At 45.8% G+C, this 21,320-nt stretch overlaps 1 protein-coding gene across 3 annotated transcripts in view; it reads left to right on the top strand.

Annotated features, from left to right (window-relative positions):
* Positions 1-296: 296 nt before the first annotated feature.
* Positions 297-21,320, top strand: part of LOC140723802 (uncharacterized) — a 28,953-nt gene continuing 7,929 nt past the window's right edge. Inside the window, exons 1-3 of one of the 3 annotated variants that reach the window (XM_073038343.1) lie at positions 297-458; positions 6,903-6,953; positions 17,305-19,372. In XM_073038343.1, the coding sequence (XP_072894444.1) occupies positions 17,710-18,933 (1,224 nt within the window). In that variant the 5' untranslated portion in view covers positions 297-458; positions 6,903-6,953; positions 17,305-17,709 and the 3' untranslated portion in view covers positions 18,934-19,372. Of the gene's footprint in view, positions 459-6,902; positions 6,954-17,304; positions 19,373-21,320 lie in introns of those variants that run through there. The other 2 variants (XM_073038342.1, XR_012097971.1) reach the window with 2 other exon arrangements.

Raw genomic sequence — 21,320 nt, 5'->3', positions numbered from 1 at the left:
ATATGGTGTTGGAATGAAAATCAGCCATGGTTGAGTGGTGGGGCAGACCAGATTGATCGAATCACCTAATTCTGTTCCTGTGTCTTATGTCTTACCATAACTGAATGATGGCTCCTTCTTATCCCATATCGTTTTGTGACTTGTGAGGGACAATAAAAGATTGTTCACTGAGATCATTATATCTGCCTTCAACATTTAAATTTCAGTGAGTTTTGCTCTTAGTAACATTAAGCAGAAATGTTTGGTTCTCCTTTCTATTGTCAATGTGCTTCATTATCTTTCATGTTAAAGTTAGACCTGTGGTGAGAGATTTATTGGAAGAAAAACCCAACTGGAAGCAAACCACAACTGAAGACAGTGGAACATCAACAAGTGAACCAGCCCGAGGATTGAGAGCGTCAACTGGAGAGAACCCATCTGACTCAGAGAATCCAGTGATTCAGTCAGGAGAAAGTTTGGTGAGTCTCATTTACTCAAACACTGGTCCTTTAGACATTACATACCTGTAAAAGGAAGGTAGGAAATTGTTGGAGTGAGACTGAATGTGCCCAGAGGAGCCAGTTATGCCTCTGTCAGATCCAGTTGCAATCACTCCAGGTCTGGTAATGTGCTTCCAGCAGCCCAGTCCTTTAAAACCACTCCCATTCTGTGGAAGTCGAATCCGGATAAAGTCACTCAGAGACCGTATAAATACAAACTCTTTACTCCAAGCACCTGGGGCTTACTCAGTTAGTCGCTCAAACAGGAACAGTCATAGACTGTTTATGTCGTTAGTGTCGTTAGTATCCAATCCACTAACTGACTAACAATTCCCCTTACACCACAGATATATCTGTCCAGATACCCACCACACAAGGCAGGCTGGAGCCAAAGTTATTTACTATATTACAGCCCCTTAATTTAAATTACAAAATAGTCATAATGGCTTACACACACAGAATGGACTGAAGCTGTCCTATCTCTACGCATGAGTGCACAATTCAGATAAACATCCAGAAACCCTAGCTAGCTGCCCTCAAGAAGAAATATGGCTCAGCATGGCTTAGTACATTGGCTAATCATCAGCAATTTCTTTCAGAAGAACAGGCGGCTATTGTTTAAGGAAGTGTTAACCCTTTTACATACTTTACCACTCCCTCCTTTTGATCATTACATGATCAACAAAGCTGCAATTTTTTTTACAGAGAAAGCAACCGTGTACAGCATTGACTTATCAATGAATAAAAACAATGCACAACAGTAATTATAACAATGATATGCACAACTATTAAGCCATAATGCAATATCATGCCTCACATATTACCAAACAGGCCTTCAAATACTACCATTTCGACCCTTCGGTGAACCTGTGTAAATCCTGCCCTACTTTCTTGATGCTGTCAATCTCCGTGGCAGTGTGCTTGGAGAGGGATGTAATGTTAGTAGACTCATCAGGGATATAGGTGCAGCATTCTGTGTCAATAATAACACAGGTTCCCCCCTTTCTCAGCTTGGATAAAATCTAAAGCCATATGATTCTGTACGACTGTTTGCCGGATTGCAATCATTTCAGTGGATATTTCTGTTACTTGAGCCTTTGTTTCTGTCAGGGCCCCTGCAGTATTGTGTCCGGCTCCTCAAGTGCTGTAGCCAAATTGATTATCTTTGGTGGATTCCTGGCTACTACATAGGAGAGAAAAGTGATCATCCAAAATCACTCAGTCTCAGTTGTTCCTCTCCGCTGCTGGGCACCTGCAAGTATGGCCAGGTTGCATGCTTCCCAGTCTGGGAAGTTGAGTTTGGTGGCCACTAGTTCTAACCTGTTTGGCATCGGTGTGACAGAGACACAGAAATGTGTTAAATTGGGGACCCCGGATTGTGGGGTGATCCCTCTCAAAGACATAAACACGAACACCACTGTTAACATACCTGTAACAATTTAAATGAACCAGCAGCAATAGACCCACACATGGAGTTTGGTTTTGATGTTAACACCACTATCTTTATTTGTATCTACTTATAATATAACAACTTAAGCAAAACAATCAAAAGGGACCTTGGGGTTCAAATCCATACATTCCTCATGGTTGCTGCACAGGTTGATAGGGTGGTTAAGAAGGCCTATGGTATGCTAGGCTTCATTAACAGGGGGATTGAGTTCAAGAGTAGAGAGGTCATGTTGCAACTCTACAAATCTCTGGTGAGACTGCACTTTATTATGCAGTATTATGTTCAATTCTGGTCACCTCATTATAGGAAGGATGTGGACGCTATGGAGAGGGTGAAGAGGAGATTTACCAGGATGTTGCCTGGTTTGGAGAACAAGTCATATGAATCAAGGTTAGCAGAGCTGGGACTTTTCTCTTTGGAGAGTAGAAGAATGAGAGGGGACTTGACAGAGGTCTACAAGATTATGAGAAGCATAGACAGGGTGGATAGTCAGTATCTGTTTCCCAGGGCAGCAATAGCAAATACCAGAGGGCATCTGTACAAAATTAAGGGAGGGAAGTCTAGGGGAGACATCAGTGGTAAGTTTTTTTACACAGAGGGTTGTGGGTCCCTGGAATGACTTGCCAGTGATGGTGGTGGAGACTATAACATTAGGGCTATTTGAGAGCCTCTTGGACAGGCACATGGATGAAAGAAAAATAGAGGGTTATGTGGTAGTGTGGATTTAGTACATTTTTTTTAAGGGTTATATGGGTCGGCACAACATGGAGGCCTGAAGGGCCTGTACTGTGCTGTAGTGTTCTATGGTTAACAGTGTTATGTGTGTACATATGTGTAAATATAACTCCCAAACCATTGAGCTCAGGGAATACCAAGCTTAGAGTCTTAAGATGGTAAAGTATGAAAGTTCAGCTCATCCACGGAATAAATGATGAGAGAGAGATATTTGTAATCGAAGGTGAATGTCGAGAGTAGGCAATTGCTTCCAATTCCACAAGTTCCATGGTGATAAAACAGGATAACAGTCGCCGAAGATCTTATCCGTCTTTGTTCCAAATCCACATATGAATTATCACCAAAACTAGCTGATAACAGGGGTACCGTCTTCAAAGGGAACTACCACCCAGGCAAGGGTTAACACACAGGTAGATTCCACAAGGTACTCCCAATCCAGGTCCAACACACAAAGTATTACGGACAGTGATTTCCACAGAATCTCTTTCTCACAAGTGGTTACCACATAACACACCCAAATCCAGTTAAGGGTTAACAAATGTGGTAGCCATGGGATACTCCATCAAAATCCCCATATGGATTATAGGAATTATCACCAACAGTGATTTGTCATGGGGTACCCTGTACAAGTGAATTACCACCCCCAGGCAAGGGTTAGCACAAGTGGTCTTCACAGGATACTGCCAAACCTAAAGATCCACTCCAGTGGATCAAACAAAGTGACAATCACACATTCAATAGACAATAGGTGCAGAAGTAGACCCATTCAGCCCTTCGAGCCTGCACCGCCATTTTGAGATCATGGCTGATCATCTACTATCAATACCCGGTTCCTGCCCTGTCCCCCATTTCCTTTGATTCCCCTATCCATAAGATACCTATCTAACTCCTTCTTGAAAGCATCCAAGGAATTGGCCTCCACTACCTTCCGAGGCAGTGCATTCCAGACCCCCACAACTCTCTGGGAGAAGAAGTTTTTCCTTAACTCTGTCCTAAATGACCTACCCCTTATTCTCAAACCATGCCCTCTGGTACTGGACTCTCCCAGCATCTGGAACATATTTCCTGCTTCTATCTTGTCCAATCCCTTAATAATCTTATATGTTTCAATTAGATCCCCTCTCAATCTCCTTAATTCCAGTGTGTACAAGCCCAGTCTCTCTAACCTCTCTGCGTAAGACAGTCCAGACATCCCAGGAATTAACCTCGTGAATCTACGCTGCACTTCCTCTACAGCCAGAATGACCATCCTTAACCCTGGAGACCAAAACTGTACACAATACTCCAGGTGTGGTCTCACCAGGGCTCTGTACAAATGCAAGAGGATTTCCTTGCTCTTGTATGCAATTCCCTTTGTAATAAAGGCCAACATTCCATTAGCCTTCTTCACTGCCTGCTGCACTTGCTCATTCACCTTCAGTGACTGATGAACAAGGACTCCGAGATCTCTTTGTATTACTCCCTTACCCAACACTATACCATTCAGATAATAATCTGCCTTCCTGTTCTTACTCCCAAAGTGGATAACCTCACACTTATACACATTAAACGTCATCTGCCAAGTATCTGCCCACTCACCCAGCCTATCCAAGTCACCCTGAATTCTCCTAACATCCTCATCACATGTCACACTGCCACCCAGCTTAGTATCATCAGCAAATTTGCTGATGCTATTCTCTATGCCTTCATCCAAATCGTTAACGTAAATGGTAAACAGCTGTGGTCCCAATACCGAGCCCTGTGGCACCCCACTAGTCACCACCTGCCATTCCGAGAAACACCCATTCACCGCTACCCTTTGCTTTCTATCTGCCAACCAGTTTTCTATCCATGTCAATGCCTTCCCCCCGATGCCCTGAGCTTTGATTTTACCCACTAATCTTCTATGTGGGACCTTATCAAATGCCTTCTGAAAATCGAGGTACACTACATCCACTGGATCTCCCCCGTCTAACTTCCTGGTTACATCCTCAAAAAACTCCAACAGATTAGTCAAGCATGATTTACCCTTGGTAAATCCATTCTGGCTTGGCCCAATCCTATCACTGCTATCTAGATATGCCACTATTTCATCCTTAATAATGGACTCCAGCACATCTCCCACCACCGATGTCAGGCTGACAGGTCGATAGTTCTGTTTTCCCCTCTCCCTCCCCTCCTTTCTTAAAAAGTGGGATAACATTAGCCATTCTCCAATCCTCAGGAACTGATCCTGAATCCAAGGAACATTGGAAAATGATTACCAATGCATCCGCAATTTCCAGAGCCACCTTCTTAGTACCCTAGGGTGCAGACCATCTGGACCTGGGGCTTTGTGAGCCTTCAGTCCCATCAGTCTTCTCATCACCGTTTCCTTCCGAATGTCAATCTGTTTCATTTCCTCTGTTACCCTATGTCCTTGGCCCATCCATACATCTGGGAGATTGCTTGTGTCTTCCTTAGTGAAAACAGATCTGAAGTACTCATTAAATTCTTCTGCTATTTCTCTGTTTCCCATAACAATTTCACCCAATTCATTCTTCAAGGGCCCAACATTGTTCTTAACTATCTTCTTTCTCTTCACATACCTAAAAAAGCTTTTGCTATCTTCCTTTGTATTCCTGGCTAGCTTGCGTTCGTACCTCATTTTTTTCTCCCCGTATTCTCTTTTTAGTTAAGTTCTGTTGTTTCTTAAAAACTTCCCAATCATCTGTCCTCCCACTCACCTTAGCTCTGTCATATTTCCTTTTTTTTAATGCTATGCAGTCTCTGACTTCCTTTGTCAACCACTGAGGCCCCTTTCCCACCTTTGAATCCTTCCTTCTCTGGGGGATGAACTGATTTTGCACCTTGTGCATTATTCCCAAGAATACCTGCCACGGTCTTTTCTGCTAGGCTATCCGTCCAGTCAACTTTGGCCAGCTCCTCTCTCATGGCTTCATAGTTTCCCCTGTTCATCTGCAACACTGTCACCTCCGAGCTGCCCTTATCCTTCTCAAATTGCAGATAAAAGCTTATCATATTGTGATCACTACCTCCCAATGGCTCCTTTACTGCGAGATCGCTTATCAAATCCTGTTCAATACATAACTCTAAATCCAGAATAGTCTTGTCTCTGGTCGGCTCTCGTACAAGCTGTTCCAAGAATGCATCCCGTAGGCACTCTACAAACTCCCTATCCTGTGGTCCAGCACCAACCTGATTCTCCCAGTTCACCTGCATGTTGAAATCCCCCATAACTACTGCGACATTACCTTTACCACATGCACATATACCCTTGTACATTCATTTCCCAGGTCTGATCTCCCTGCAGCCATGTCTCCGTTATCCCAACAACATCATAGTTACCCATTCGCACCTGGGCTTCAAGCTCATCCGCCTTATTCCTGACACCGTGCATTCAGATATAGAATTTTTTAACCCATTTCTCCTCTCTCTGTTTGAATCGCTGCCTATTGTGCTTAACCCAGCTCCCCGAACTCCCATCGGGCTATACGCCCCTAGAATTTTGTGGTCCTTCCTACATTTACTTATTCTTGCAACACCTTTAACTCCATGTTCCGTCAGACCATCCCTCTGTACACGAGTCCTCCTTATCACTTGTTCCGCCCCACCTCCCTCTACTACACACTTAATATTCCGGAACCGTGTAGTCCCCACCTGTCCTTTATTCATCCTCTCGCTATCATCTCTCACAGTCTGGATCCCCGCCCCCTGCAAATTTAGTTTAAACCCCCCCGAAGAAGCTGTAGCAAACTTCCCTGCAAGAATGTTAGTACCGCTCCAGTTCAGGTGTAAACCGTCCCTTCGGAACAGATCCCACCTTCCCTGGAACAAGGCCCAATTATCCACAAACCTGAAGCCCTCCCTCTTGCACCATCCTCTCAGCCACGTATTAATCTTTATAATCCTCCTGTTCCTTGCCTCACTTGCACGTGGCACAGGTAGCAATCCTGAGATTGTTACCTTGGAGGTCCTGCTCTTCAGCTTCGCACCTAACTCCCTGAACTCCCTACGCAGGACCCCCTCACTCATCCTACCCATGTCATTGGTCCCTACATAGACCACAACATCTGCATCCTTGCCCTCCCACTCGAGAATAACCTGTACCCGATCTGAGATGTCTCGGACCCCGGCACCAGGGAAGCAACATACCATCCGAGACTCCCAGTCTTCCCCACAAAATCTCCTATCGGCCCCCCTGACTATAGAATCCCCTATCACTACTGCTCTCTTCTCTTCCCTCCTCCCCTTCCTAGTCGCAGGTCCAACCACAGTGCCAGAGACAGGACCACTGCAGCTTGTTCCTGGTAGGTCATCCCCACCAACAGTATCCAAAACGGTATACTTATTTTTGATGGGAACGGCCACTGGGGTGCTCTTCTCTCTCTGTCTGCTCCCCCTGCCTCTCTTGACTGTCACCCATTTGTCTACCTCCTGTCTTTTCAGTGTGACTGCCTCCCGATAACTCTTATCTATCTCTGCCTCTGCCTCCCGAATGATCCATAGTTCATCCAGCTCCTGCTGCAATTCCCTAACTCGGTCTGATATGAGCTGAAGCTGGATGCACCTATTGCAGGTGTGGTCATCAGGGACAACTGTGTTGACCCTGACCTCCCACATACTGCATACAGAGCACACCACTGCTCTAACCGTCTCCCCCATTACCTGATCCCAGATTAGTCAGAATAAATGAAAAGCAGGCTTCTTGCCGAAGTCCTCTTGCGCCGAAGCCTGCTGAGCCAAAGCCCAGCACTCTGCTCCTGCGCACTCCGCTGCCCGCTCCTGAAAGTGGGCCGCTATTTAAAGCCCGCGCTCGCCACTGACGTCACCCGCGCTCACGCAGCTTTACCTTCCTCCTCGGGTATTTTCCAGGTATTTGCTGGATCAATAATCAACCCACCCTTGTGGGCACAGGAGAGTTCAAACAGTGAACTTCGGCAACTAGGTCCTTTGTTTCGAACCTTCCATCTTCTTTCTTTCTCTCCATCTGACTGTCTGTCTCTGACTGTCCTTGCTTAAATAAAGCAAATTGCGAGCTATGTAAACACAAGCTGTGAGCAAGTGTAAGCACGCTGCAGAGTCAAATAGTTCCACCCCTCCCTCTCTCTCAGTAAGAATCAAACAGGAGCCGAGAAAGCCGGCGGCTGACGTCACTTAGGCACTCTCTCTTAAAATGACAAGAAACCTAGAGGTTCATCTCACCACGATCAACCAATACTTTTTCCTTTAGTCCGAGAGAGTCCTTCTACTCTGTTCCTTCAGTAACACGTTTGTAGTCTGTTCGATGTATCCACCGAGATTGCCCCTTCAGTCTCAGAGCCGTGGAGTGGTCAGTAACACCTAATATGGTCCTCTTCACCGAGGTCTGAGTTTCCCTCAATCCCAGTTCTTGGTCAGGACAAAATTCCCAGGTTCTAGGGTGGGATAGTCACTCCTCTCTGCGGGGTGGTTCTCTTCCTTGTAAGCCTGTCGTACCTGTGAATGTAATGCTTGGAAAATTTTGTTTAGTTGGCATATGTATTTCCCCATCTCTTCCCCGAGGGTATGCATATCCAATTTACCTGGTAGACTTTCTGGGAACAATGGTACACAAGGTCTTGGTCCACAGGGTGTCCTCATGGGCCGTCCATAAATGATTTCCCCTGGTGACAACACTGTTTTCCCCTGTGGGGTGACCCTCATGTAGAATAGGTCTAACAGTGGGACCTTCAACCAAGTGAGTCCAGTCTCCACTGTTAGTTTGGCCAATTTACTCTTCAGAGTGCCATTGACACTTTCCACTATGCCAGCGGCCCGTGGGTGGTGTACACAGTGGAATTGTTGCTTGATAGCTAGCTTGTTACACACCCCTTCGCTTGCTTTAGCCACAAAATGTGGGCCATTGTCAGAGCTCAGCATCTCTGGCAGGCCGTACCTGGGAATTATATCCTGTAATAATACCTTCACAACAGTCATAACAGTATTATTGGTAGTTGGAATAGCTTCAATCCATCTATTAAATGCATCTATAATAACTAAGCAGTATCTATAGCAATGTACTCTAGGCAATTCAGTAACATCAACTTGTAGACACGAAAATGGTCAAGGGAGTCATACCCGGTGTGCAGGGTGCAGGTTAACAACCATTCCCTCCTTTTCCAGGTGTGTGCATAATTGACCAATATAGGTAAAAACTGTGTAGGAACACAAACCTGTCCCGCTGGGGTGATCCAGAAACCTCGGTCGGGGTCTTTCTGGCACCCCACCTGGAACTACAGCTTGCACTCCTCCTCAGAGGCGTCCCCCTGAAAAGTACGTACCTCCCACATGTCTGGCAAACTCGTTCTGCTTGAGTCATGGAGGATTGCTTGATGGGAACCCGAGGAGACTACAACTATCGAGGATTGTGCAGCACTTTTCGCTGTCTAATCTGCTAAAGCATTGCCTTCAGTGACCTGGTTGGCCATGCGGGTGTGGGCCGCACATTTAATAATAGCCAAAACTCAAGGTAGCTGTTGAGCGGTGAGTAAGTTGTTTACAAAGGAGGCATTACTAATGGGGTGGCCAGAGGAAGTCAGGAATACCCATGTTCCCTGAGAGCCCCATAGTCATGTACAACTCCAAATGCATAACGGGAGTCCATGTAATTGTTCGCACTTTTATCTGTTGCTAGGATACAGGCACGAGTCAGAGCAAACAGCTCAGCCTTCTGGACGAGACAGCTGCTTCAAAAGAGGCCTGCTCAATTACTTCACTGTCTGTCACTATCGCATCGCCAGAATATTGTTTCCCTGCTGGATCCACAAAAGGGCTTCCATCCTCACAAAACGTTGCGTTGGGCTTGAGGGTGTATTGCGGAATGGATGGGAGAGTCTGTCCTTCTTCCGCAGTGATCCGGACTGGGGCAGTTGGTGTGGCTGATCTCGTGGCCTGAAATTGCCCAGAGATGGGGTACAACATTTTGGTCAATATTAAAAGGTTGTCTTACCAGATGTGCCATCTTCAACTCAAAGTCCTTCCAGTATTGGAGTTGTCCTGCAACCAAGTTTTGCCAGTCTCCCTCGTTGCTAGAGGCATGTTTCATCAGGGTGTAGGCAAAGAACCCTAGGGTCTTTGGTTTGAACCCGGGGCAAACCCTGAAGGTAGTATGGGGAACAACCAGTCCTGTCTGTCGTCAAAGGAAATCTGGAACTTCGGCCAGAAATGCACTGCCCACTTTTCCTTTAAGTTCTCCAATCACTGTGACTGGGAACTTCTGTCCCTCGAGGGATGCATAATACTGGCTTTCCTCAGTTGAGCACCCCGGAGGGTCATAGCACAGAGTCACATGAGGGTCGGCCGCTGGCAGAAAGGGTTCAAACGCAGTGGAGTCCAGATTAAGTGCCCACCACTGGGGTGGGGGGGGGAGGTGTCAGTAACTGGGGAAGATGTCAGTTGTTCACTAGTCCCAGGGTGATACCCTTGTCCACGCAGAGAATCTCGACTTCCAACGGACAGAGCAAGTCTCTCTCTGCTAGATTACACCCCGACTGGTGGTGACTCTAAATGAAACCTCACACTGGGTCCCCTGGAATTCCACCTGCAGTGGCTGGATACGTGAATACGTACATTCCGTTCATTCAAACCCAAACAGAGTGATTGTCGCGTCTGATAGCTGTTTTCCCGTTTCCGATACTATTTCCTGATCGACAATGGTTGTGGTTGCCCCCATATCAAGCAGAAACAGAATCGGAATTCCAGCAACTTGCAATATTACATTGGGCTCTTCCTGAGGGGTGGTACTCACGGTAGGAAGCATCATTGATTGTCAATTTCTAAAAAGGTTGCTGTCCCCACCTGTCCCTTGGTAGGTTTTTGTTCCCATTTCGGATCCCCAGATATAGCCCGCTCGCGTCTTTCTTTGCCGCTGAACATATTCACCTTTAATGTTAGTTCCCTTTGGGTTTGATCGGGATTCGAAAGTCGGGTCCCAATAATATGTCAAAGCTTGTCGCATTCGATTTCGGTCATTGTCAGGCCAATCCATATTATTTGTTTTAATCATGTTGGATAACTTAATTGGTAAGTATTGGAGCGGTAAGGCTTTAAACTGGGGGTGGTGGGGGGGGGGGGGTGGATTCCCAGTGCCGTAGCAAGCCACAAACTGCTCCCGATCGTCTGGTCCCGATTCCCCAGGCTTAGGTTTGCATTTAAGTACTTCAGTGATGTTTACAGGTTGCTGGAGAGCCCTTTCCAAGGCTTGAATAATCTGGTCTGTCTGTTCATTCTCATTATGGTTTCCTGCCTGTAACTCCTGATAGGTTTGGTATCTCAATTCTGCCTTCCGTTTCCGCCCCTCATCAGCTGAGAGAATCATGCAGCAGAGCGAATAAATCTTGCAGGGTCACACTAAACATTTGTATAGTACTGCGGACATACTGAGCAAACTGTGCTGGTTTTTCTTTTCTACCTGGGACCTGATTCATGATCATTATCATTTCTTGAGGCTTCCAGGGTGCATACACAGGAATCACTGAGGACTGTCCCTCCTCCTGCTGCTGGTGGACTGGACAGCATTCGGGTGGGCAATTGCCTTCAGAACCATAGAACATTACAGCACACAAACAGGCCTTTTGGCCCTTCTTGGCTGTGCTGACCCATTTTTCTGCCTAGTCCCACTGACCTGCACCTGGGCCATATCCCTCCAAACCATGTACCTGTCCAAGTTTTTCTTAAATGTTAAAAGTGAGTCCACTTTCACCACTTCATCTGGCAGCTCATTCCACACTCCCACCACTCTGCCTGAAGAAGCCCCCCCATGTTCCCTTTAAACTTTTCCCCTTTCACCCTTTACCCATGACCTCTAGTTTTTTTTTGTCTTCTGGCCTCAGTGGAAAAAGCCTGATAGCATTCACTCTGTCTATACCTATCATAATTTTATACACCCCTATCAAATCTCCCCTCATTCTTCTACGCTCCAGGGAATAAAGTCCTAACCTATTCAACCTTTCTCTGTAACTCAGTTTCTCAAGTCCCGGTAACATCCTTATAAACCTTCTCTGCACTCTTTCAACCTTATTAATATCCTTCCTGTAATTAGGTGACCAAACCTGCACACAGTACTCCAAATTCGATCTCACCAATGTCTTGTACAACCTCACCATTACATTCCAACTCTGACACTCAGTACTTTGATTTATAAATGCTAATGTACCAAAAGGTCTCTTTACAACCCTATCTACTTGTGACGCCACTTTTAGGGAATGATGTATCTGTACTCCCAGAGCCCTCTGTTCTACCGCACTCCTCAGTGTCCTACCATTTACCTTGTATGTTCTACCTTGGTTTGACCTTCCGGTGCAATACCTCACACTTGTCCGCATTAAACTCCATCTGCCATTTTTCAGTCTGTTCCTCCGACTGGTCCAAATCCCTCTGCAAGCTTTGAAAACCTTCCTCACTGTCCACTACACCTCCAATCTTTGTATCATCGGCAAATTTGCTGATCCAATTTGCCACATTATCATCCAGATCATTGATATAGATGACAAATAACAATGGACCCAGCACTGATCCCTGTGGCACACCACTAGTCACAGGCCTCCACTCAGAGTAGCAATCCTCCACTACCACTCTCTCGCTTCTTCCATTGAGCCAATGTCTTTGTGGAGCCATTAACTCTGGGGTTCTATTGGATCCTTCCCTTCCTGTCTCGGTATTCTCTTAATGAATCTCAGGGTTTACGGACCTCCCCTTCCCTGCCGCCACTGTTTTACCTGAGCGGGCACTGTATCTGAGTACTGGGAGGATTGGGGTTTGGGAGCACTGGGTGCACTTGGCTCCTGGTAAATTGGGTGGGGGGTGCTACGGTGGGTGCCCACTGCTCATCACGGTCACTGTCCTCAAACAGGGTCAGTATGCCAGACATGGGTTTGGGATCCCTTGTTTCCCTATCAGTTCGAACTTCGGACTGATGTTCCTGCCCTGCCCTCCTATCTAGGCCAGCCTTGGTTTGCTTACGTTGTTTTCCCTGCTCTTGCTTGCTGCATCTATCCACCCATTCACGCTCCACTTTTAGCGTCTCCCAAACTTTGGTGTTCTTCCTGCAGTACATACCTCTCTCCCTTTGTCACATGCATTATTCCTCCAACTTGCTAATAATGTACTGTTCCACTTTCCATCTGCCTTTTCCTTCCAGTCCCTTTTCAACAATTTCCACTTCTTTCCACAGTTTTTTTCCCATATCAAATTTACTGCTTGTTCTCATGAGGTAATATCCCTGGTTCCTCCGCAGTGGCCACATTTTGTTCCCCAATTTCTTATTCAGCGCTGTACTCAACATGCGCAAATCTTTTTCCTTGTCTGGAAAACTCTCACACATTGTGTAGGGCTGATCCTGGCCCACTCATATCAATCGACTGCAATTGACCCATGTGCACCAAATAATATACCCAGCACAAAGCCTCCCGCTCAATTAACAATCGGATATATTTACCCAGCTGGCACCTCCTGCGTCCTGTCCACTTAGTGAAATTTACCTGGAACCGCCTCCTGCCCACTTAGTAAAATTTTGCCTACCTTATACGAGTCCCCAAACCGATTCTTTCCCGATCCTGTCAAGGTATGCGATCAGCCTTGGACGAGGGACCGTACATCGAAAGGAACTAACGGAGAGCGACAAAATGTAAAATAGCTATTGGGTGCCCGGTTGGTCTCCGCAGTCCCCAGAGTGGTCCAGCCGCTTACTCAGCCCATCTGCTTGGCACTCCCTATATTGGGATCCTGTTCGTGACGCCAAATGTTAAAGTTGAATCTGAATAAAACAGAGGAGACCAGCTTCTTATCGTCACCACAGTTTATTGTGCATTCTCCTGTAGGAGTTTGAGACCCAGTTGTCAAAGGGAAGGCACGTAAGCACTGCCACCATCTGACAAGTGGACTCACTTAGTCAGGTAACAGCCGTGTATTTATACATGACCCCAGACATTTATACAAAGTAAGCCCCAGACATTACTATTGCAAAGTGTTATTAGAACTGGTATGCCCACCAAATCTGTTGGTGCAAAACTAAATTACGTAGATAAGAGAGTTTGCTAAATGAAGGTTCTAATTACAGATGGATGTACTGTCCAGTCCTTATCAATTATTCCCTTTGCAAGGCTCTGACTTAATTACAGACATGTTCATTCTGGCCCTTATCAGCGAGTCCTCCTCCCTTCACTCAAACGAGGGTACAATGTATAATGTTATCAGCTAATGAGGGTGCAATGCATAATGTTATCAGCTCTCAGTGAGTCTCTCTGCAAGCCGCAGAGAACTGGTAATGAGCCTGTCTTAGCAAACCACTGAACACAGAGTTTACTTCAGTTCAAAAATTCCTATTCAGTCCCCAATATTCTTTTAGCCAGAGATTACATAGGTTCAAAATGTTTTTTTTAATATATCCTTAATTCCTCAGGAGGGTTCATGGGAAATATTTATGTCCATTATAGAAACTGGTGTTCCCTGTGTGTATTGTGGTGATGCAAAAGTTGCTGGAGAATTTAGAAGTGGGAAGAAGTGGAGTGATATTTGGAACTCTGACTTTTTAAAGCGTAATTTAGCAAACAAACCACTTATGGACAATATGCAAGAGCTTTGGTGCGAAAATCCTTCATTACCCATTACAGGCCTGCTATATAGTTTGTGTGAGAGAGCAGATGAACTTGATCAAACCCAGAGGAGATCAAAGTTGTTATCGACAGTGATTTGCTAGCTGTTAAAATGAATACCTCTATATAAAGTTCACTCTGCACATGTTGCCACTTGGAAAAAAATGTACAGTACATGATTTATGTGCCCACTGGTCATTACAAATTAGAGGGGACATTGGTGGGAAGGTGGGGAGACCTCCAGTGTCCCTGATGCCCTCACCTACAAGATGTGCATCCAGCTGCAGCTTGTAACCCTGCACTTCAAGGAGTTGGAATTTGAAATGGATGAATTCTGGATCAGCTCGGAGTCCCTCATATACATGACGAGTAGAAATCTTTACGTTACATCTCCATCTAAATGTGCAATGTGTAAGTTATAGTAATTTCTAATAAATAGTTTGTACATAGGACAGTCAATAAAGCAAAAATGCAATTCTATCAGCATGAATTAATCAGTCTGAAGGCCTGGGAGAAGATGCCATCCCGAAGCCTATTAATCCTTTTGCTGTGGTACTTTTTCCTGGATGGTAGCAGCAGGAACAGTTTGTGGTTGTGGTGAATTGGGTCCCCAATATCCTTTGTGCCCCTTTTAAACACCTGTTTCTGTAAATGCCCTTTATCATGGGAAGTTCACATCTACAGATGTGCGGGGCTGTCTGCACCACTCCCTGCAGGTTCCTGAGATTGAGGGAAGTACAGTTCACATACCAGGCAGTGATGCAGCCAGTCAGGATGCTCTCAATTGTCTCCCTCTAGAATGCTCTTAGGATTTGGGGCCCATAACAAACTTCTTCAACCATCTGAGGTTTAAAAGGGGCTCCTGTGCTCTTTTCACAATACAGCCGGTATGTACAGACCATGTGAGATCCTTGTTGATGTTTGTGCTGAGGATCTTAAAGCTGTTTACCCTCTTGACCCCAGATCCATTGATATCAATAGGGGCTAGCCTTCCTCCATTCCTCCTGTAATCCACAATCAGCTCCTTTGTTTTTGTGACAATCAGGGAAAGGTTGTTTTCTTGACACCAGTCAGATGTTGCTCAGACCTCAGATAAGAGTCAGCAATCAAATGGTCATGCATGGTATGAATGTGCTGAGCTACATTTATCACAATGCAAGAAGCATCGTAGGAAAGCTAGATAAGCTGAGGACAGGGAATTATGATATTGTAGCCATTATTGGGACTTGGTTGCACCCAACAGTCTGAGGGATTTAGAGGAACAAATTTCCAGAGAGATCGCAGACCATGACAAGAAACAAAGGTTGATTCAGCAAGTGCTTTTAACTTTCCAGATATTGTCTGTGACTCCCATACTATAAAAGGACTAGATGGGATAGAGTTTGTCAAATGTGCCCTTAATCAGTACGTAGGATTCCCGACGTAGAAGTGTGCAATAAGCTGTTAGGAAATAGTCCAGGGCTGGTGATAGCAATTAGGGATCATAATGCCATGAGATTCAAAGTAAATATGCAAAAAGAGAGATCTGGATCACGGGTTGAGATTCTAAATTGGAGAAAGGTCAATTCTGTGGTATCTGAAAGGATCTGGCATGTGTGGTTTGGGACAGGCTGTTTTCTGGCAAAGGAGTACTTTGTAAGTGGGAGGCCTTCAGAAATGAAATTTTGAGGGTGTGGAGTTTGTACATGCCTGACAAAATAAAGGTTGAAAGGTAACTGGTGCAGGGAACCTGGGTTTTTAAGAGATATTGAGGCCCTGGATATGTTGTTCCTCTAAATGCCTCAGACTGCTGGGTGCTACCAAGACGCATTAATGACTACAATATCATGATTCCATGCACTGAGCTCATCTGACTTTTTTTTACTCATCTTCTGTTCGTTTCCAAAAGCTTCCCAATAATTATTGCTCCTTGTTTGCCCTTTCTTGGGCTTTTATGTTGGCTTTGGCTTCTCATTTTAGCCACAGTTGCGCCCTCCTGCCTTTCCAATGCTTCCACTTCTTTGGGATGTATCGATAACTCAGCTCCCGAATTGCTCCCAGAAATTCCAGTCATTGCTGCTCTGTTGTCACTCCTACCTTTTCCCTTCCAAACAAGTTTGTCCAGCTTCTCTGACATAGAAACATGGAGAACTTCAGTACAGAAACAGGCTACTTGGCCCAGCTAGTCAATGCTGAAAAATCATTTAAGCTGTCAAATGCAACTATCTGCACGGGGAACATCGCTCTCCATACCCCTGCCATCCAGGCTCTCATCCAAACTTCTTTTAAATTCTGAAACCAAGCTCATATTCACCATTTGTGCTGACACCTCATTCCACACTCACACAACCATTTCAGTGAAGACTTTTTCCACACGCTTCTGTTAAATTTTCACCTTCACCACTTACCCATGACCTCTGGTTATCACCGCACCCAACCTCAGTGGAAAATGCTGCTTGCATTTACCCTATCTGTACCCAAATAACTTTGTATACCTCTAACAAAACCTCAAAGCAATGTATGGTTCCCTTGTTTATGTTTAGAGCATATTTTAGGTGAAAAGATGATGAGGGGCATTGATCGCGTGGATAGCCAGAGGCTTTTTCCCAGGTCTAAAATAGCTATCATGAGGGGCATAGTTTTAAGGTGCTTGGAAATAGATACTGTGGGGATGTCAGGTGTTAGTTTTTTTACACAGAGAGTGGTGGGTGTGTGGAATGCACTGCCAGCTGTTTGTGTGAGAGTGTTTCAGTTACTGTTGGGCCAGGCACCCATGCAACTCAGTGGGAACAGGGAATAATACCAATGGAGAGAGTCAGACTGAGCCAGGTCACAGATTGGAGATGGCAGATATGCCCCATTCTTGTAGAGACAGGAAAAGCATCAGAGAATTTGCTGATCATTACAGATACCAGCAAGAAGATGCCCAGTTAGAAGATGACTTCTCTCTCCAACTTGGGTTGAACTTCACTGTAACAGTTTGATGCTAGATCACAGCTTGACAACTCAAGTGATCTCATCTGAAATGTTGTACTTCACCCATTGATGGATTTTGCAAATCTTTTTACAGGTTAAAAATGACAAGGAATTTGTCTACGGGAATCTCAAACAGATCACGTCAGTTTTGCTGTCTCTATCCAGATATTTAAGACGAGGAGCAAGGGATTCATTCAACCATCCTTCCTGCTGAGACTGTTGGAGGGATTCATTTGCTCATCTGACCGATTGGCCCGCCCGTCATTTTACACAAGAGAGAGTCCGTTCATCTGCTCAGACTGTGGGAAGGGATTCACTCGGTCATCTCAACTGAAGGAACATCAGCGAGTTTACACTGGCCAAGGCCATTCATCTGTTCTGTGTGTGAGAAGGGATTCAGTTGGTCTTCCCACCTGTGGACACACCAGTCAGTTCACACTGGGCAGAGGCTGGTCATCTGCTGAATTTGTGGAGAAGGATTCACTCGATCATCTGACTAATGGCTCACCAGCGAGTTCACACTGGGGAGCGGCCGTTCACCTGCTCGGACTGTGGGAAGGGATTTACATACTCATCTAAACTGAAGGAACATCAGCGAGTACACACTGGAGAGAAGCCGTTCACCTGCTCAGACTGTGGGAAAAGATTCACTCGGTCATCCACCCTAATGGCACACCGGCGAGTTCACACCGGGGAGAGGCCATTCACCTGCTCAGAATGTGGGAAGGGATTCACTTGCTCATCTAAACTGAAGGAACATCAGCGAGTACACACTGAAGAGAAGCCGTTCACCTGTTCAGACTGTGGGAAGGGATTCACTCGGTCATCCGACCTATTGGCACACAGGTCAGTTCACACTGGGGAGAGACCGTTCACCTGCTCAGACTGTGGGAAGGGATTCACTTGGTCATCGGACCTACTGGTACACCAGCGAGTTCACACTGGGGAGAGGCCGTTCACCTGCTCAGACTGCAGGAAGGGATTCACTTGCTCATCCCAACTGAAGGTACATCAGCGAGTTCACACTGGGGAGAGGCCTTTCACCTGCTCAGACTGTGGGAAGAGATTCACTCGGTCATCTGAACTACTGGTACACAAGTCAGTTCACACTGGGGAGAGGCTGTTCACCTGCTCGGACTGCGGGAAGGGATTCACTCGTTCATCCACCCTAATGGCACACCAGCGATTTCACACTGGGGAGCGGCCATTCACCTGCTCAGACTGTGGAAAGGGATTCCCTTGCTCATCTAACCTGAAGGAACATCAGCGAATTCACACTGGAGAGAGGCCGTTCACTTGCTCAGACTGTGGGAAGGCATTCATTTCGTCATCTAAACTGAAGGTACATCAGCGAATTCACACTGGGGAGAGGCCATTCACCTGCTCAGACTGCGGAAAGGGATTCACTCAGTCATCTGACCTACTGATACACCAGTCAGTTCACACTGGAGAGAGACCGTTCACCTGCTCAGACTGTGGGAAGGGATTCACTCGGTCATCCAAACTACTGGTACACCAGCGAATTCACACTGGGGAGAAGCCGTTCAACTGTTCAGTCTGTGGGATGAGATTCAGTCAGTCATCCACCCTACAGAGACATCAGCGTGTTCACACTGGGGAGAAGCCGTTCACCTGCTCAGTCTGTGGGATGAGATTCACTCGGTCATCCCAGCTACTAAGTCATCAGCGAGTTCACATGGGAGAGGCCATTCACCTGCTGTGAATGTGGGAAAGGATTCGTGTGGTCATCTCGTCTACAGAGACACCAGCAAGTTCACACCAGCGGCAGAGTCTGTTCAACTGCTCAGACACTGGGAGCAGTTTCTCTCAGCCTTCTCAGTCAAATGTGCATGATTGAGTTCACGCTGGGTAGAGGCTGTTCACCTGCTGTGAATGTGAGAAGGAATTCACTCAGTAACCTAACCTTGTGACACACTACCGGGTTCACACTGGTTCAATAAGCTGCATACTGGATATTTGTCCATCACCATTGCTGAATGCAATTTCGAGAGTGACTGTCGGTGCTGAACTCTGCAATTATTGCTGCTGCTCACCACACCCAGTTCTGCACCCTGGTCACTGGGCATGGGAGGAGTTTCTTCTGCTGCACATTCACCCTTAATGGGACTGGAGTTTATATTCTGGATCTGGGAAAAATAAATCAGTTCAATTTTAAACTCTGTCTCCGGTACTGAGTGAATGTATAACACACCTAGTATACAGTAGAGAAGTTATAACAGTGTACAGTGTACAGTAGAGAGTCAACTCAGACCAGCTGGACCCTGCCAGTGATTCTGTTCCATGACAGTTCATTTCAATCCTCCGCTGTTGTTCATCTCTCACTCTCCCTGTGGTGATGGGTTCCAAACAGTCACCACTCGGTGGGTGAAGATGTTCCCCTTGAATTCTCTGTAGACTGAAGAAGTCGAGCTGACTGCAGTTCTATCTGACATGTTCTTCATCCCTCAAATCTCTGGGTTGAGGAAGAATGACATTGGTAGTTAACCTCCTTATTCATGGCTCATTTCCACATTATGGGTCATTTTTCCTGCTTCTAAAGGGTTAAGATAGAAACATAGAAAACTTACGGCACAATACAAGCCCTTGTATTGTGCCGAACATGTTCCTACCCTAGAAATTACTGGGGTTACCCATGGCCCTCTATTTTTCCAAGCTCCATTTACCATCCAGGAGTCTCTGAAAAGACCCTATTATATCCGCCTCCACCACCGTTGCCAGCACGCACTCCCCACTCACTGTGTTTAAAAAAAAATTACCCCTGACATCTCCTCTGTACCTACTCCCAAGCATCTTAAACCTGTGCTATCTTGTGGCAGCCATTTCAGCCCAGGGAAAATGCCTCTGATTATCTACATGATCAATGCCTCTCATCATCTTATACACCTCCATCAGGTTACCTCTCATCCTCCGTCTCTCCAAGGAGAAAAGGCCGAGTTCACTCAACCTGTTTTCATAAGGCATGCTCCCCAATCCAGGCAACATCCTTGTAAATCTCCTTGGCACTTGCTATGGTTTCCACATCCTCCCTGTAGTGAGGCAACCAGAACTGAGCACAGTACTCGTGGGGTCTGACCAGGGTCCTATATAGCTGCAAAATTACCTCTCGGTTCCAAAATTCAACTTCACAATTGAAGAAGGCCAATACACTGTATGCCTTCTTAACCACAGAGTCAACCTGCACAGCTGCTTTGAGCATCCTATGGACTTGGACCCCAGGATCCCTCTGATCCTCCACACTGCCAAGAGTATTACCATTAGTACTATATTCTGTCATCATAATTGACCTACCAAAATGAACCACCACACTTCACACTTCACCACTCCATCTGCCACTTCTCAGCCCAGTTTTGCATCCTATCAATGTCCCGCAACCCTCCGCGCAATGGACAACACCCCCAACCTTTGTCATCAGCAAACTTACTACCTATCCCTCCACTTCCCCATATAGATAATTTCTCTAAGAGTAAGGGTCTGAACAGATACCTGAGTCACTCCACTGGTCAACGACCTCCTGGTTGTGTCCAGCTGGGCATCAGCATTTCTGGATTTAGTATTGTGCAATGAACCGAATTACAGCACTTAAGGTAAAAGAACCCTGAGGGACAAGTGATCTTAATATAATGGAATTCACCCTGAAATTTGAGAAGGAGAAGCTGAAGTGAGATGCATCAATATAACCGTCGAATAAGGACAATTGCAGAGGCATGAGAGAGGAACTGGCCAAATTTGATGGGGGAAAAAAAAAACACTGGCAGGGATGACGACAAAGCATCAAAAGCTGTAATTACGGGAAGCAATTCGGAAGACACAGGCTATATACATTCCAAAAAGGAAGAGCTATTCGAACAACAACATCATACAACCACAGCTAGTGAGAAGGCCATGCCAACAATACAGCCAAAGGGAGAGCAGATAACAGAGCAAAAATTGGTCGGAAGTTAGATTATTGAGAAGCTTTTCTAAACAATCAAGAGGCAACTAAAAAACTAATTAAGAAAGAAAAGATGGAATATGAAGCTCAGAGTGGACATCAGACCAGAGGAAAACGATGGTAGGGGAGGGTGGGGTGGGTAGTAATAGCGAACAAAG

This window comes from Hemitrygon akajei, unplaced genomic scaffold (genome assembly GCF_048418815.1).
Source record: "Hemitrygon akajei unplaced genomic scaffold, sHemAka1.3 Scf000137, whole genome shotgun sequence".
Lineage (NCBI taxonomy): Eukaryota > Metazoa > Chordata > Chondrichthyes > Myliobatiformes > Dasyatidae > Hemitrygon > Hemitrygon akajei.
The sequence above is the reverse complement of the archived record's forward strand: the minus strand, read 5'-3'. Positions and strand labels throughout refer to the sequence as shown.